This window comes from Zootoca vivipara, chromosome 9 (assembly GCF_965207765.1).
Source record: "Zootoca vivipara chromosome 9, rZooViv2.hap1.1, whole genome shotgun sequence".
NCBI classification, from domain to species: Eukaryota; Metazoa; Chordata; class Lepidosauria; order Squamata; family Lacertidae; genus Zootoca; species Zootoca vivipara.
In genome coordinates this window covers 51,294,212-51,312,480 of record NC_142592.1, presented here as the reverse complement: position 1 = coordinate 51,312,480, position 18,269 = coordinate 51,294,212, and the positions used below count along the sequence as shown (strand labels likewise).

Genomic DNA, 18,269 nt, shown 5'->3' with positions numbered 1-18,269 from the left:
TGCAGAGTGTCTTTCTCCGCGAAGGGGAATATTATTATTATTATTATTTTTTAAAAAAGCACCCTGGCAATCAAGTCGGGAGGTTATTATTACACACCAATCAAAGACAGATTGACAAGTCTTTATCTGTGACTCTGCAAACTGGGGGAGCAGGCAACAGAATGAGGTGATCTGCTAATAAGAGAGGGTCACATGCTGGGTTTCGGCTCGGACGCGGCTGGAAGGTTCAAACACAGCTCTTTCTCTAGACATACTGCCTGGCTGGAAGTCACTGCCTGCATGGTTCTCCCAGTCAGCGCCTGGCTGCTAAGGCCATGTTACTAGAGTACACATGTATGTGCGCACACATGCAAACCAAGAGCTGTGCTCCTTCAAGTGTGCCAGAAAATCAATGTTAATGACTGTGCAACCACGACACCTTGGCTCTCTGCAGAAGACTGCAGCTTGCAGCACAGTGATTCAGCAAATCCAACTCATTTTCTGAAGCTTTCCATCTGCTTCCATGCCTTTCTGTTGCACCCTCTCTACAACCAGCCTCCTTCCTCATCTCATTATCTCTTTTGTCCCCTTATGCTTTGTAGCAGATGCCCCAGTGTCAAACAAACAGAGAGACGTAGCGATTTTGCCTACAGTACTAACCGCAGCCTGCCAAGAGGCGAGTGCCGGGCCTTTTTTGGGTTATAGACTTGCACCTGCAGAACAGGTGCGCAACATTCAGGGAGTTTGGGGTTACTGTGAGCTATAATGGAGTGCACCTTTCTAGCGCGCAAAGTGAAAGGGGGGAATAGAAAGACAATTCAAGGGAAGTGTTTTGTCATGGGACCAGTCAAAGTTTCCGGGCAGGTAGCAAAACTTCATTTCCCGCCGAGCCAACATGCAATCTAGAAGCTGCATGGAAATGAAAGGGTGAGGTCAAGCATGCTGGAGCTAGACAAAATCTTCAAACAAAAGCATAACTTTATCTCTACAGTCCTCTTAGTCTGAACTAGAACTGCACTGCAAGGAAACAGAGAAGCTGCTCTTTAGTTATGTACCATCAATAGATAGGAAGATAAACTTCTTTTTTTAAAAGAATATAACATTGCACATGGCTTGGCTTGACGAATAACCTGGCCAGTGACTATAGAGTGTGATCTCTGTTTGCTTGCCCATTTTTCTCCCAAGCTGGTTAAGGGTCTGGGGAAAGCAGGCTGGCAGAGGGGACTGCCATCTCCTGAAGCTCGCTCTGTCCAGTAGAGAGAACCAAATTCATGGAGTTCATTGTGAGCTCCAACCGTTAGCTAAAAGGGTCCGTCACTGTAGAGAGAGAGGAGGCATCCGATGACTACTGCCTCTGGGACAACCATAAATGGACAGCAATAGGGAAAGACAGCATCCCTTCCCCACTGCTAGGAAACAGAGACTGACATGAAAAGGTCAAGACTACACAGCACTGTAGCTCAGATCCATTGCTCCTTTACCCAGGAATTGCTTCGTTTCCAGGGGATGGGGGAGGAGAGGAATGGTCCTCCATTAAGCAGCAAAGCTATCACAGCATATTATTACTTTTTCCTGGTTTCTTTTTTCAAGTGTAGAGATTTGAAAGCTTACAATTTCTCAAAGGAAGAAAGGTAATTCTTTGCACCGAAGCTGAAATATAAATTTTGTCTTTCCATAAGCAGGCAAAGGCTCTGTAGAGTAGGCACAATTCTAGTTGCTAACAGCCTCTTGGGATCTCAGAGAGAATCATTAAATTGCATTTTCTGTCTTTCTCTTTTTTTCCTTTTGGTCAGGTACTGATAAGACATTGTGGAATACAATTCTGTTAACAAGCAGCCTTATACGCTTTACGCAATGCACCCCTGCTGGTGCATGGATTTCATCCAAAGCTTGCGTCCAAAGGAAATGCAAACAGTAACGGGATCCACTTTCACTTTACCTGACTACTGGTCCAGAGGAACACTTGTTTTGCAAATCTGGACAAATGCCTGTTCGAAAGTTTTGCATTCCAAATTACCCTGTTGTGTGCTTACCAGGAACTCTGCAAAACTGGGGCAAGAAGCTACTTCCAAGACAAAGGCCTAATTATTTCTCAACAAGCCAACAAACCTGTGGCAAGGCTGTACCATTTCATATTGCATGTGGGGAATTGCCTGATTGATTGCTCTTACTCCATATGAAACAAGACTCTCTACGCAGAAAATCAGCATCTCAGGGAGAAGAATTTTGGGCCTAGACTTCCTGTCAACATGCTACTATTCTAAAAATTGTTTTTGTATGGAGGAGCATTCCATCACATGAAACCCCCACATGCATTCTGGAGTGCTACACCCCAGACACAGATTGACTTCCCTGGGCACAAGACAGACAGATGAAACTGCAAGCCACCAGCAGGGACAGCCTAACAAAAAAGACAAGACAGTGAGACTACAGAATGCTTTGGATTTTCCTGTTAAAAGGCAACAGAAGAAAACACCTTACCTCATCCACCCTTCGGAGAAGGCCAGTTATGACCTGAAAGGGGAAAATTAAAACTTTTTTTAAGCTAGCATTGGTAAAATGAACCAGAACTTGCCTTCCTTCTTCAAATGAACAGGTGACACAACACCAAACCTTGATGTATCCTACAATTTTTGCTCCAGTTAACTACTTATTACATTTACATTATCACCCTTTCCTCCAGGGCGCTCAAGGAAGTGTGCATGGTTCTCCCTGCTCACAACAACCCTGTGAGGTAGGTTAAGGCTGAGAGACAGTGACTGGCCCAAGGCCACCCAGTGAACTTCCTGGCTGAATGGGGATTTGAATCCTGGTCTCCCAGGTCCCAGTCTGACATTCTAACTGCTACACCACATGTTTCGAATGGTTTAGCGGGAATTAGGATGAGAGGAATCTTGGGGGGGGGGGTTGGAGTGCATGAAGGAGGAGGAAAAACTCCTATCGAGAATCCTTCCCCACGTGCTATTTTCCCATGGGGAGAAATGTAGAAGAATTCTTACAGTACCTCTTGCAATGTTCCATCCCCTCCTGCAACGATTATCATGTCTGTGTTTTCCATCAGCTCCAACAACTTCTTCGCTTGCCCTTCATAATCTGTCTGTGATAGATACAGAGAGGCCAGAAACATGTTGGGTGGTATTAATACTCAGAGCGGACCCAGTGAAAAGCAAGGACTTGGGTCCAATAATTTCAATGGGTCTCATGATTGTGATTAACATTGGGTATTGGCTGGCCAAAAGGAAAACCTTTCATCTCCATCAACACCACACATCTTCTCATTTATTAATTTCAAAGTTTTGCATTGCCCCTCTTAAAGGACCACCACCACCCCAAATACAGGATGTAACACAGAGAAATCCCTACAATATATACACTCAACTAAGATAAATATAGCCCATGCCGTTTCTAAATTAGAAGTGCCAAACTCAAAACATGTAATCACTTTTTTCGTTCAAAGAAGTTGGTTGTTTTTGCAGGACTAATTGATGGTTTTTGACATATCTTCAAATGGGTAGCTTCTGAGAACCATGCCTTCTTATTCAGCCAACAATCTCTGCTAGATTATTTCTAAAAGCAAACAGCACCACCTATTGAACTAACCCACGCTACATCCTGAGGCAAAGGGGGGGGGATTTGCAACCGTCTCCCATCCACGTATCGAGATACAGCATCCTACTTGACCTGTGAACCCTTCCAATTTACAAGATAACCGCATTGAATGATAAAATATTTTGTGATCTAAAGGGGAGGGTCCCATGTGTGCTGTGCGCACAAACAAAAACCCACTCAGTAAAAGTGTCATGCATGGGATTATATAAAACATCACCTCTAGCTACTTGCATACCAAAGCTGGGGGGGGGGGAGATGCTGCTTGAAACTCAGGTGGACCCCTAATGTAACTCAGTATAAGGGCAGCTTCAAATGCTCACTACTGAAATTCCAAGGAATGTGCCCATTAGCCCTACCCTACCTACATGATCTCAAGGTGAGGCATTTCCTGAGCAGAATGTCCTCTTGCCTCTAAGTCAGTGATGGCCAAACTCGGCCCTCCAGCTGTTTTGGGACTACAACTCCCATCATCCCTAGCTAACAGGACCAGTGGTCAGGGATGATGGGAATTGTAGTCCCAAAACAGCTGGAGGGCCAAGTTTGGTCATCACTGCTCTAAGTGGAAAAAGGACAGCCTTTATTGCTAACAGGATACCTCTGTTAGCAATAGTATGTTGAACAGCTAGCACAATATAAAACGGTTCAGTCTTTCCTTCCTTAGGAAGGCTCTCTTGTCTTTTTATGTTCTCATCAGAGATGCTGAGTTTTTTTCTTATCCGAGAGGCCATTAATGGTGTTAAAAAAAGACTGCTCTTAATCAATCTCAAGTGCCCTCTGGCAATTTTATGCACTCTCGTGCATGAGAATGAACTTTTCTCAGGCAGAGTCATCAACTCTTCTCTTTGCCTGTAGGCCTTGGTGGCTCTCTCGTCAAAATCTTGTATACTGTATATTCTCCATCGCCCTTGAGTCAATGAAATGAAAGCAAGATAACAACATTCCCCAAAACCAAATCAAAGCACAAAACATGGCACTGGTTTTAAAATAAGAAAAATTACAACTCCTTCCCAACTTGAGCACTTATAGACTCTTTTCTCTTTCGTTTCACCTCTAGCGACAGATGGGATTCTGGCCAATATACTGTATACCGAGAAGAGGAAATAGTCGCTAGGAGGAGAAAACACAAGTCCATTCTCTGTCTTTACCTTCACCACAGTCACATCCAGACCAGACAAGTGAAGAATTGGGGCTGCATTCTTTTCAAAAAGATTCCTGGCTTTGCTAGAAAATTAAAAGAAGTGGTGTGAGGTCGCTTTATGGTAGTCCCCCCTCCCCCCCAGTAAAAAAAATACCCTCCATTGTTAAATAAAACTAAAATCATGTTCCTAATAGCAACAGGCTACTCTGCAGATCCTTGGCAAAAAGCCATCATGTGGTAGGGACACCTTTATTTCATCAGTACAAAGGTGGATTTTGACTGGAGTGAGTTTTTGTATGCAGAATGAGTCATTCATACACAGTTCTCAGTCGCAAGATACCTGGGAAACAATGATAACTGACTACGTGATGACAGAAGCAAAGAGCAAATTAGTGGAAATGGGGGGTGGGGTGGGGTGGATGAAGGAACATTGGGCAGTGCCGGAGTCAGATAATCTATGTATTTTATTTATCACCTGACATTATTATCTCACCCATCTTCCAAGGACCGCTCCTAATTTAATTCAAGCAAACACCACCGTGAGATGAGAGGTAGGTTAACACAGAGATGGCAACTGTCCCAAAATCATCCAGCGAGCTTCACGGATGAGCAGGGATTTGAACCTGGGTCTTCCAGGTCCTACTCCCGACACATCAACTGCTACCCCACAGTGATTCTCAACGGTTCACAGCAAAACTAAGGTAAGGGTCATATTATGAGGCGATACAAGTCACTGCCCTGTGTTGGTAAGTGAATTTGTGAATTCACTGCTACTAGCTTGTGCTGCCAGGGACATTTTTAGGGGCCATCAGCATACGACTCTCTCTTCTTCAAAAAAGAAGCTATTTACTAGCAATCAGTAAATTCCGAAGGAAGTCCTTCTGAACTCTAGAACTCTGAACTCACCTTCACAACAACCCTGTGAGGTAGGCAAGCCTGAGAGATGGTGACGGGCCTAAGCTCAGCCAGTAAGCTTCATGGCTATGTCCTGCCATCCCCAGTCCAATCCTCATCTTGCCACTTTTCTATCACGAAAACTTCTATCAGAAACTTTAAATATTTCCCCCCAACAACCCTGCCTGCCACCCCAAATAATAAGCCCCCAAGCAAATAATGTATTATTACCCAACTAATGAGATATGGAATACTTGCCCTCGGTTGGTAAGATGCAAATTCTACTTTTAAAAGAGAAATATTACTTGCTTTATTATTATTCAGCAACATTAATACAAAAACTTCACCTGACCTTGTTTTGGTAAGGCTCTCGTGCATTTTAATGCCTGCTGCTGCATAATAAATAACCATGGTATCAATTATGAATTATCCTGCAAAAATAATTTTGAGCAACCAGGGAAAACAAAACAAGACTTTAAGTAAGGGACGTCTTCCAAACAATGTGTCGTTTGTAAGACTTACCCCCCTATCAAAAATAAGCCAAAACTAGAATTTGCAGTTTAGGTCAATGAGACAATCTTTTTAAGTTGGGGGGGGGGCTTGGCCTCCTAGGCAAAAAAATCCCTTCCTGGTTCTAAATGGAATAACAGTGTCCCTAAAGAACCAGGTGCAGGTGAGCAGCCTGGGAGTCATTTTGGACTCACAGCTGTCAAGGAGGCACAGGTCAATTCTGCGTCCAGGGCAGCTGTCTACCAACTCCATCTAGTACGCAGGCTGAGATCCTACCTGTCCGCAGACTGTCTTGCCAGAGTGGTGTATGCTCTGGTTATGTCCCGCTTGGACTACTGCAATGTGCCTTTGAAGGTGACTTGGAAACTGCAACTAATCCAGAATGCGGTAGCTAGACTGGTGACTGGGAGCGGCCGCCGGGACCATCTAATACTGGTCCTGAAAGACCTACATTGGCTCCCAGTTGGTTTCCGAGCACAATTCAAAGTGTTGATGCTGACCTTTAAAGCCCTAAATGGCATCAGCCCAATATACCTGAAGGAGCATCCCCACTCCCATTGTTCAGCCCGGACACTGAGGTCCAGCTCCGAGGGCCTTCTGGCCGTTTCCTCACTGCGAGACATGAAGCTACAGGGCTGGCTTCCTTGGTACTGGGGCCTGTCCTGTGGAATGCCCTCCCATCAGATGTCAAACAGATAAAGATGACTTTTAGAAGACATCTGAAGGCAGCCCTGTACAGGGAAGCTTTTACTGCTTGAGGTTTTATTGTGTTCCTAATATTTTCTTGGGAGCTGCCCAAAGTGGCTGGGGCAACCATGTCATATGGGTGGCACATGTGGGAGCCACATTCATTGACGAAAAAGCCCCAATGTGTTTAAAACCAATACGCCTGCTAAATCTTTGACCTTGAAATAGCTTTTGCACACAACGGCCATTTACTACCACTATACCAGAAAATAGGCACAGCGTGACTTCAGGGGCACTAAATCAGCATGCCCAACATCTGAGCATGCCCCTCTATTTGGGAACATCTTAATCTCATTCATAGAGTGGGAATGTTGATGACAATGCGGAATATGGAGTGGGAGAGGGGAATGAGAAGAATTGTATGATTTGGCGTTCATGTTAAATTTAGCAAGCAGGCCCATTTTAACTGTGGTTTCTGAATCAGCTGAAGAAGTTTGATAACATTAGGTTCAGGGGAGGATAGGAAGTAAGGCTTTGGTTCCCGCGAATGACTTGCCCTGATGAAAGCAAAACCAAAGTACGGTACATGAAAAGGTGCCAGGTGGCTGGGAAAGGGAATCTTACCCTTTGCAAGCTGCAGGGTTGAGAAACACTGTTGCTTTCTTGATCTGCATGCTGGAAGGAAGAATCTGGTTGCCAAACACCTGATAATGGAGAGAAAGCTTCTCATTATTAAAGAATAAAAAATCCATCTGTTTTTGGCGCTAAACAATTCTGTGTCATTTCAGGGATTAGAGGGCCCCTCTCCCATCCCACACAAATGGCTTCAGTGAGGGGGGAGCCTTTTTACTGAGCTCCGTGTTCCAGCCAGCAGCCAGCAAAAGGCCACCTAGATGCCTAATTTAGCCTTATGTTCTGCAAACTGTAGTCCGCTTACATTGGCAACTTGCAAGGGAATGGCAAAGGTACATCTGCATGCAGTTAGTTCCACTGAAAACAATGTGAGCCCTATACACTGACAGCTTGCTCTGCCTGCCTCTCTATCCCACTTAGATGCAAGCTGCGTGACAAGTATAGGCCCCAGGCAAATATAACTAATAATAGTAATCAATGAATTTATTCTCAACACTTTTGGTGAAGAGATATGAAGCAAGGCAGCTGAAGCAATTGTTTTAAGAGAGCTCTGTAGATTTTCAAAGCAGCAATTCATAGCAATTATCAACATCACTGAGGCTATTAGAGCAGAGGATTAAAAAATTTGTTAGAATTTAATGCTCAACTCTGTTCTATTTATTTTACCGCGGTGGAAACGAGAAGGCAGAAGGCATGCGAGAAACAGTGATTCATGGGGGTAAAGGACAGAGGAAATCAAACTGGCATGTTATCTAAAGAACAGATGGGGAAAGTCAGTGATTAATTCTATTACTTTTGCATTCTTGGGGGAAATCATGGAAAAAGAGTGTCTGCATTCATAATTCTAAGGTCTGTTACAGCTGTTAGAAACATCTAATTATTTACTTGATGGGGGAGTGATATATTTGCTTGCTCTGAACAAACAACCTGTCTCTTCTACAAATTATACTGTTGGCAGACTTGCTTTTTATGGAGGCCCTGGAGTTTTAAAGAGGAAGACTGAAAAAAAACCCACTTCAAGACCCTTTGTAATCATTTACTAACCCAAAACATTGGCTGCGGGGCAGGTGCTTGTAAACTGATTTTATTTCCTGTTTGATCATTCCATCCTTCACACTACTCCCCCCCCCCCGCCCACAAACGCTCTAAAACAACATTGCAGACAATAACTGAATATTTCATAAACCTGTTTTATATCATCCGATTCCTCGACATTTGATGACAGTTGATGAACTGAATCAGCTGAAAAGGACAGCATATGGATTTGACGCAAAAGTAAGTGAAATAGCAGATACATTCACACACCATGATAAGCCAGGGTTAAGCTTGGCTTCCCTGTGATGTCCACATATGGGATCCTGGTTTATTAAGAAGCACGGATTCACAATCAAACATCAAACCATGGTTTAAGGCTAGCTGGCATGAAGTTTTCTTCAGCTAGATAAGGCCAAGGGCTCATCTAGGCCAGCATCCTGTTCTCACAGCTGCCAACCAAATGTCAATGCGAAGCAGATCATCATCATCATCATCATCATCATCATCATCATCATCATCATCATCATCTATTAAATCTGTATACAGTCATACCTCGGTTTAAGTACGCCTCGGTTTGAGTATTTTCAGTTTAAGTACTCCACGGACCCATCTGGAACGGATTAACCCACTTTCCATTACTTTCAATGGGAAAGTTCGCTTCAGGTTAAGTACGGACTTCCGGAACCAATTACACTCATACTTCGGGTTAAGTACGCTTCAGGTTGAGTACTCCGTGGGCCCGTCTGGAACAGATTAATCCACTTTCCATTACTTTCAATGGGAAAGTTTGCTTCAGGTTAAGTACGCTTTAGTGTAAGTACAGACTTCCGGAACCAATTGTGTTTGTAAACCGAGGTACCACTGTACCGCCCTCCAACTAAATATCCCAAGGCAGTTCAACAACAGAAAAATACAAAATACACTTTTGTATAAATTTCATAAGACAGTAATAGATTAGGAACACAGCATTACAATAAAAGTATCAAATAAGACCTGGTTGGCAAAGAATCTTAGGTTTGAAAGGCCTGTCTAAATAATATAGTTTTTAGAAGACATCTAAATGAGCAGGATGGTTCTGCCAAACCACTACTGGAAAGGAGTTCCACAAGTCAGAGCCTGACAGATTAAAGGCTTGTTCACTCAGGGCCAGCCAAACTTCAACAGCATTTGGGACCACAAAGAGTGCCTTCCAGGTTTTTCCTGCTTCGTTGGAACTTTTTGGTCTTGCATTTTTGTATAGGTACCAGAGTACCAGGTCCAACCAGAATAAGAAAAGCTACAACCTAGTTGCTCTCCATTCTGCCAGCTGATGAAATGCGATTTCAATCTCCAGAATCTGTAGTCTTGTTACTGATGGCCCACAAGTCTACCTAACAAAAGCAATACAGGTAATCAAGTTTCCCAAACGCTATATATATATATATATATATATATATATATATATATATACAGTGGTACCTCGGTTTATGAACACAATTGGTTCCAGAAGTCTGTTCATAAACTGAAACGTTCATAAACTGAAACGAACTTTCCCATTGAAAGTAATGGAAAGTGAATTAATCCGTTCCAGATGGGTCCGCGGCGTTCATAAACTGAAAATTCATAAACCGAGGTGTTCATAAACCGAGGTTCCACTGTATGTGTGTGTGTGTATATATATATATATATATATATATATATATATATATATATATATATATATCCACTTTCGTGATGCTCATGAATAATTTGCGATGGCACTGAACTGAGGCGTAATTAGGAGCAAAGCACAGCTCCTGTGGGAGGGGGAAAGTGTCTTCTGGTATTTGAGCAGAAGAATACAGAGAGTCCCTTTGGCAGGCTAGTCACGTAGAGGAGACCTGCTGGGAGAATCTCCAGAATCCTGCACAAGAGAGATAAGGAGAGGATTTTAATCTAATTTGATCTTGTTAAATGGTATTACCTGGGCTTCTTGGCATGCAGCTCTCCTTAGCAGGTTATCGCTATCAGGAGGAGGAAGAAGAAAAAGAACAGTGTTTTAGATAGCGCTAGTTGAGGGGAGGGAGATAGATGGAAACACACATTTCAGAATACCTACTTCTACTGCTTTGGCACACAAAACACAGACCCAACTTTCCAAAGGGGCTACTTGTCAAAAACACACAACTATTTAAATGTCACCGTTTTGAGGCCACCTTAGATTTCGTCACTTCTTGGACCATGTCTTCATTACCAAGAACCAGATTCCACCCGCAATGAGATTACTTAATTGACCAAACTGAACCCCACATTGTATAAACAGGAAGTAACTGACCAAAATTCCTCCGGGTCTAACTTGTGAGCGGAATTAACCAACTGCCCAGCCTGCTAGCAAATCAGTGGCCAAATTATTCCTTTTTTCTGACAGAAGCACCATGCTAGCTGCAGGACTATCAATGAAGTGCATATAGTCATCAAATTACCAAGAACGTGTACCTGCATTTGCCAATATCCTTTCCTCTCTGCTCATCTCCCCATCCTGTTTGCTGTTTTCCCTCATTGTCTAAATTGTATGTTCCTTGGTGGCAAGGACCTGACTATTTTTTGCGTTGCCATAATATAAAATGTGCCCAGTCTGCAAGTCTCAGACAGAAATGAAAAAAACACCTGACATGGCAAGATGGTGTCATGGCAGGGAATCAGTAAAGACCTCTGGTCCTGCCCACCAGTGACATTGGTTCCCCAGAAGGTTGCCTACAAGAGAATACAGCCTTCTGATGTTTTCCTCAACCACATCTCTGCTATGTTTCTCAAACTTGGGTCCCCAGCTTTTGTTGGACTACGAGTCCCATTACCACTGGTCCTGCTACCTAGGGATGATGGGAGCTGTAGTCCACCAACAGCCAGGGACCCATGTTTGAGAAACACAGTGACCCACACCTGGCTTAGACTGACACAACCAGCTAGAAAGTGAATTTCTCACCCAGAAAAGTGAACAATGAAACCTGAGGGGAATCCTGTGGAGATAAGCAATGAGGTTTGAGCTAAACTAAAGCAGAGAGTCCTGCTGTTTTCATGTTGGATCAGCATCTGTCTTAGGCTGCAATAGGGAGGCATATGAGCGTCCCAAAAAATTGGCCCACTGCACTTTAATGCGCATCTATATTCTAGTCCACAAAATAAATAAAAAATTCTTTCCAGTAGCACCTTAGAGACCACTGGTATGAGCTTTCGTGTGCATGCACACTTCTTCAGATACACGGAAACAGGAGTCACCAGACCCTTATATATAGTGAGCGGGTGGGGAGGGGTATTACTCAGAAGGGTGGTCGGAATGGGTGATCGGCTGATAGGAGTGGTAAACCTGTTGATGCCAGTTAACGACTGCAATTGGTCTTACGGGGGGAAAGCAAGGGGTGAGATGGCTAGAAATAGCTTTATCATGTATCATGAGATAAGAATCCAATGTCTTTATTCAGACCAGGTCTCTCCGTGGTTTTAAGTTTGGTAATAAGTTGCAATTCAGCAACTTCTCTTTCCAGTCTATTTGTATTTCTTGTTTGCCCTGGGAACCTTCAACAGCCGATTGATATAAACGTACTGAACAAATAAATGGAAACTCGCTGCTTCTCTTTGCTCCACTTAGCCATCTTTTCCAAAGATAGCTCTCCACGTAGTCATTAAAATGGGGCTTGAAGTGCTATGCAGTTCAAGGGTGAAGAACGGAGGCAGGAAAGTCAACTTTTGGAAGCACCTCTCTCTGTGGAAGTGGCATCCCTGTTCTGATTTGTGTAGCCTGAAGCATTCTGGGTTTGTGGCTTTCATCTCTCAAGGATTAAGGGCCAAGCTGGTAAAAGCCCAAGGTGCCTGCCTGCCTGCAGCTCAGAGTGGCTGGGGTCAGGGAGGAGGAGGCCGGAGGGCAAAGGAGTGCTCAGCCGGTTTACAGCGGGGCAATGCTCTCCTTGGCTCCGGGTGCCAAAAGGGCCAGGCAAGCAGTCCTTTCAATTCCGCTCTGATGATCTGCTGCACATTTTTGTTAATACGCAGCAAATTTACGGGGCTCGTTCCAGAACAACTCGCTTGCAGACTTTCCCCCCTCTTTCTCTGCTTATTCCACTTTCTAAAGCCATGTAACTCGTTCTGCCTCACCAGCATTTACTGCCACAGTAGCTTTTCTCACGTTACAGAAAATTGATTTTAGATGAAGAATCAATCTGGAGAAATTCAAACTAAGCAGCGAGAGAAACTCTGTCAATAGGAAACCTTTAGTGAAAATAATGGGACAAACAGAAATAAGCTTCCTAAGCGAGAGAACGCATAAATAATATATTACTCCAATTCATGCCTAATTGGAATATTTATCAAAGTTTTCCTTAGAGGCAGTAGCGCTCCCCTTAACATAATGTTTGCTCTTCACATTCAAAGGAATAAATCATGTGTGTTAAGCAACAGGAACATTTTTTTTTACAAGAATGGCAGGCTATTGACTAATTGCAGTAATTTTTATTAAGTACTACTTAAAAACCAACTCTAGTGCCGAAATGAATTGGACAGCCCTACTCCATCTTATCTGCCCATGTACAGAGAGGCACCGCAAACAAACATCTTTTTATTATAAGGCCAAAATTCTCAGCACCTTTCCCCACCCCCAGCGTGTGATGGCTTTGAAGCAAACAGGAGAGAGACCATTCTTATTAGAAGATTCCCCATCGAACCTGCTAAGTATCTGATCAGCTAAGCCTAAGGAAAGTAAATCTTGGCTGATGATGCACAGTGGCAGCTCAACAGGAAAGCAATGTATGCATCCACATCAGCTGTTTTCATGGACTTCCTACTATAATCATTTGGTGTTCCTCAATGTCAGTCAGGAGAAAGAGCAGCTTTACAGAGGATGCTGAACTTGGACTAGCACCAGTCTCAAGGTTAGAAGTCACAGCACTGACCTTTGAGACAAGGTTGTGAAGAATGGGTGGGCTCAGGGATGTTAATTATTTCAACTTCGCCTTGCAGGTCAGCAAGTGGCAGGCACAGCCTGCTGAAAGCTAGGGCTCTTGAGTCCCATTTATTTCCATTAGTCTTACTAAATAAGTCACACACACACACATCACCTGATTTGTCTGGATTGCATCCAAATTGTACCAATCCATATGAAAGGAAATCCATGAAGGGAAATAAGATTGCACACACAAAACATTGCAAAAGGGTCCTCTGCCTTTGCAAACTCCAGCTGCAATTGTGTAGTTCTGGTCCAGATCCAGAGATCCACAAACTCAGCCATCAGCTTTGGGTGCCACATCTTAAGAAGACCATAATAATAGCCTTGTTGGATTCCTGGATCCTGTTCCATACTGCAGCTGGTCGACCAGATGTCTATGGGAAGCTCAGAAACATGACATGAAGACAATCCCCATCCATGCAGGAAGGAGGGGGCTAGGTCCATAAATGTTCCTGCTTGCATGGATTCTGCACTTCCAGCCAATCTAGTCAATTCATTTACTATTATTTTATTTATTGATATATTAGCCACTCTTCAGCCTAGCTCTCATTGCGGCATATAGACATAAAAAGCAATCACACATATGATAACTACATCAGTAGCAAATTGGAATAGTTAGGGTAAGTCAATCATAAAAATAATCACAAATAAAGCATGAGCTTAACAGACCTGGGCAAATAAGGTTTTCACTTGGCACCCAAGAGAGAACCAGGACAGTGTCTGGAGAATCTTCTCTATTATATACTAAGAGGAATGGCATCTAATGCAATAAGCTCCCAATTAGCAGCAACAGTGAGGGCAGCTAACATGATTGTGAATTTACCAGCTGGCTGAGCTATCATCACTTCGAAAAACCAATGGGCTTCTGCTATCACAATGACAATAATCACAGGTAAAGTGTGAAGCAATTACAGCCACAGCTTTTCTTCAGGGCTTGCAATCGCCGCAACGCATTGGGCAAAAAACAAATTCAAAGCTCAGCTATTTCCAGCTAATGAAATGCTGCTTCTCTGCTATCCAATTTCACAATTATTTTCCAAATAACTAGGCAGGCTTGGTGAGCCGGTAAAATTGGCAGAGATAAATCAGGAGGATTCCTGTGTTTACTTAGGTAACCAAACCAGAATCAATACAGATCCAATTCCTCTTTTCAGCTGCCCAGGATAGAACACAATCACCAAGGCAGATCAGAAAAAGAAATAATTCAGTAGACTTCTTGTGGGCATATTTTTCCATGGAACCTAAAGCTGCCCAACCCTTAATAAAGAGTTGGCCCCTTTGTACGATGAATGGTGCCTAAAGCTTTTAAAATCTAGTGTGATTCCAAATGAAACAGCCACACTCTGCTGTGCACTGGAGAGAAGAACAAATAGCAGAAGCTGTGGGTGATCAGAAACAGAAAAGCTGGTGCACAAGTCTATTGTTTCAAGCCATTCCTTCCCCCACATGGTTGGACATTCAAGGCAGCCTAAACATGGCAAGTAACCTCTGAATAAGAGACCTTTGGTGTCATCACACAACTGCTTTTATTAAGAAATGTAGAACTCAGGCAGGTATTAAAGCAGGCATCCCCAAACCGCGGCCCTCCAGATGTTTCGGCCTACAACTCCCATGATCCCTAGTTAAGAGGACTAGTGGTCAGGGATGATGGGAATTGTAGTCCAAAACATCTGGAGGGCCGAAGTTTGGGGGTGCCTGTATTAAAGGGTACAGAAGCAAGCATAAAAATAGGCATTGCTGACCCCAACTCCAAGTCCTGAAATCTAATGGCTACTAGAAGGTTACTAGCCAGTGCGAGACTGGGCACATAGAAATAGGTGGTTTCAGTCCCACTTAGGCACATTCCTTTATAGCAGGCAATTGCCCTTTATCAGGCACTGCCCTCACCTATCAACAATGACGCTAGATTATTCCAAAGTAAAAAGTCAGCTCATTATCACTATTATGCCAGTAAATCTGCATGTAGGGCTGTTTCTTGATTACATGTGCGCTATGTGTGTGTGTGTGTGTGTGTGTGTGTGTGTGTGAGAGAGAGAGAGAGAGAGAGAGAGAGAGAGAGAGAGAGAGAGAGAGAGAGAGAGAGAGAGAGAGAGAAGAGAGATTTTCTTTGTAGATTGGATTTCCTGGCTATTTCTAGATTCCAGATGTTCTAGATTGTCCCACCCTCAATAGACATAAAAAGGTAAAGGTAAAGAGACCCCTGACCATTAGGTTCTGTCGCAGACGACTCTGGGGTTGCAGGGCTCATCTCGCTTTACTGGCCAAGGGAGCTGGCGTACAGCTTTCAGGTCATGCAGCCAGCATGACTAAGCTGCTTCTGGCGAACCAAAGCAGTGCACGGAAACACAGCTTTACCTTCCCGCTTGGAGGGGTACCTATTTATCTACTTGCACTTTGACGTGCTTTCGAACTGCTAGGTTGGCAGGAGCTGGGACGCAGCAACGGGAGCTCACCCTGTCGCGGGAATTCGAACCGCCAACCTTCTGATCGGCAAGCCCTAGGCTCTGTGGTTTAACCCACAGCGCCACCCGCATCCCATGTTCTCAAAAGACATACCACCCAGCAAAACACCAACCAATTATTACAAACATGCCTGCATCCCAAGGCAATCGGGATGCCTTTCTTTGGGACCCCTCCTGCTGTGTCAGTATTTTCTACAGCAATACGTAATCAAATGCATGGTACATTTTTGTTCTCCAACCTAGATGCCTATTGTCACAGAACAGCAAGCATTTCTCTTGCGACTAGTAGGCTGTCTTTAGCAAACTGCTGCCCAGTATTACTAAGGGACTGCAAAAGCATCGTAACAGACACTCTTTTAAGTTGGCAATTCCCAAACTATGCACCAGGGCGTGCTTATATGAAAGTAAAGGTTCCTGCCACTTTCCAGTCAGTACCTGTCAGGTCAAGCAATTCTGTTGTACTGCTGCATGAGGAATAATTCAGTCATACCTGGTGCTGAGATGCACTGGTTGCCTCACTCTGAATGCCTGCAATTCCTCCCAATCTCTCTGAGTGCAAAGTGTGCCTTCCAGGTGTGGTCTACAGACCATACGTGTGGGTGGAGGTTTTCTAGGTTTCTCAGTCCTTCGGTTTTCGGTTGGAAGAAAGTTGGGATCTTAGTCTGCTTTTTCCTTAGGGGGATTTCCTCAGAATGTAGAGGTAATATGCCCAGTTCTTTATAGCGCTGTCTTGTCAGAACCATAGCTAGACTCAGAGTAATAGAGGCTACTTTAGAAAGGTCAGAGTTAATCTGGGAAGCTACGGAAGGGGGGGGAGTTTGAGTACCCTTCCAAAAACTCCCAGAGTCTTTTTGCTGATAAAAGCGAGAGGTTGGTCATTATTTTTCTAAACTGAGCCTCTTTATCAGCGTATTTTTTTAAAACGCTCTTACTCACATAGACGACACTCAAAGGGAACTTGCCTCGGCGCCATCTTTTCCAACCCTCAATTTTTATTTAGGAAAGTGGGCCACTACTGGATGCGATTCAGGAGACCCATGCTGAGCATCTCCTGTGATTTAAAAAATACAGTGGTACCTCAGGTTAAGTACTTACAGTGGTACCTCGACTTACGAAGACGATCCGTTCCACGGCCGTCTTTGTATGTCGAGGTTTTCGGATGTCGAAGCGCTGCTTCAGCACATGCGCGAAGCGTGATTTTTCGCTTCTGCGCAGAACGCGTGCGCCAGGCACGCACAGAGAAAATACTTCCGGGGGTTGTCGACTTCGGAAGTCGAAACCTTCGGAAGTCGAAGCGTTCGGTTGTCGAGGTATGACTGTAATTGGTTCTGGAAGTTAGTACTTAGCCTGAACCGTACTTAACCTGAAGTGAACTTTCCCACTGAAAGTAATGGAAAGTGGATTAATCCGTTCCAGACGGGTCCACGGAGTACTTAAATTGAAAGTACAGTGGTACCTCTACTTACGAATAACTCTACTTACGAATGTTTCTACTTGCGAACGGAGCTCCGTCCGCCATCTTGGATGCGGTTTAGATAGGATTTTTTCTACTTACAAATTTTTAGATAGGGTTGCTTCGACTTACGGATTTTTTCTCCCAATGCATTCCTATGGGATTCGACTTACTATTTTTTTCGACTTACAAATGTGCATTCGGAACGCATTAAATTCGTAAGTAGAGGTACCACTGTACTCAACCTGAAGCGTACTTAACTTGAGGTATGTCTGTAATCAGAAGCCACCCAGAGAGGGGCCAAAGACTGGGATCATGGCATTGGGATATGGAAATGTAACCCTTTTGCGGCTAGGACTTTGTTAGCCCAAAAATGGAAATTACAGGAATTACCTACAATTGTGGAGTGGCAGATAAAAATGATGGACTATGCTGAACTTGCTAGATTGACATGCAAGATTCGTGACCAGGGGGAGACAAGGTTTCAAAAGGACTGGAGTAAATATGTGGACTATATGGAGAAAAACTGTAGATCATTAAAAACTCTCGCAGGATTAAAATAAACCTTACGAATTGACCAATATGTTAAAAAAGGAACTGCAAAAAAAGGAATTAACAAGAAACCCGCATGAAGGGAGGGGGGGAAGTCATAGCTCGGCGGAGCAAGGTAAAAGATGTGAATATAAGATTTTGTATAAAAGATTGGTTTTGTTAATTTGTTGAATTCGGAAAATTGGAATAAAATGTATTTAAAAAAAAAAAAAGGAAATGTAACCCTTTTGCATCAGACTGTAGCCCTCCATTAAAATCCTATCCCTAGTGAAGCTGCTATTTGCCCCACGAGGAAAACTTGCAGGTATCATGCAGATGCCTGCAAGCGTTCTTCATTTTTGAATTGTATAAGATGGCAGGCAC

General features: G+C 43.6%; 1 protein-coding gene across 2 annotated transcripts in view; it reads right to left on the bottom strand.

Annotated features, from left to right (window-relative positions):
* AGK (acylglycerol kinase) overlaps nt 1-18,269 on the bottom strand; it is a 38,882-nt gene that overhangs the window by 14,844 nt on the left and 5,769 nt on the right. Inside the window, exons 3-7 of one of the 2 annotated variants that reach the window (XM_035127089.3) lie at nt 10,428-10,467; nt 7,442-7,521; nt 4,734-4,809; nt 2,984-3,076; nt 2,461-2,493 (exon numbers count right to left, since the gene is read on the bottom strand). In XM_035127089.3, coding sequence (XP_034982980.1) covers nt 2,461-2,493; nt 2,984-3,076; nt 4,734-4,809; nt 7,442-7,521; nt 10,428-10,467 — 322 coding nt within the window. The remainder of the gene's footprint in view (nt 1-2,460; nt 2,494-2,983; nt 3,077-4,733; nt 4,810-7,441; nt 7,522-10,427; nt 10,468-18,269) is intronic. The other variant, XM_035127087.3, reaches the window with a different exon arrangement.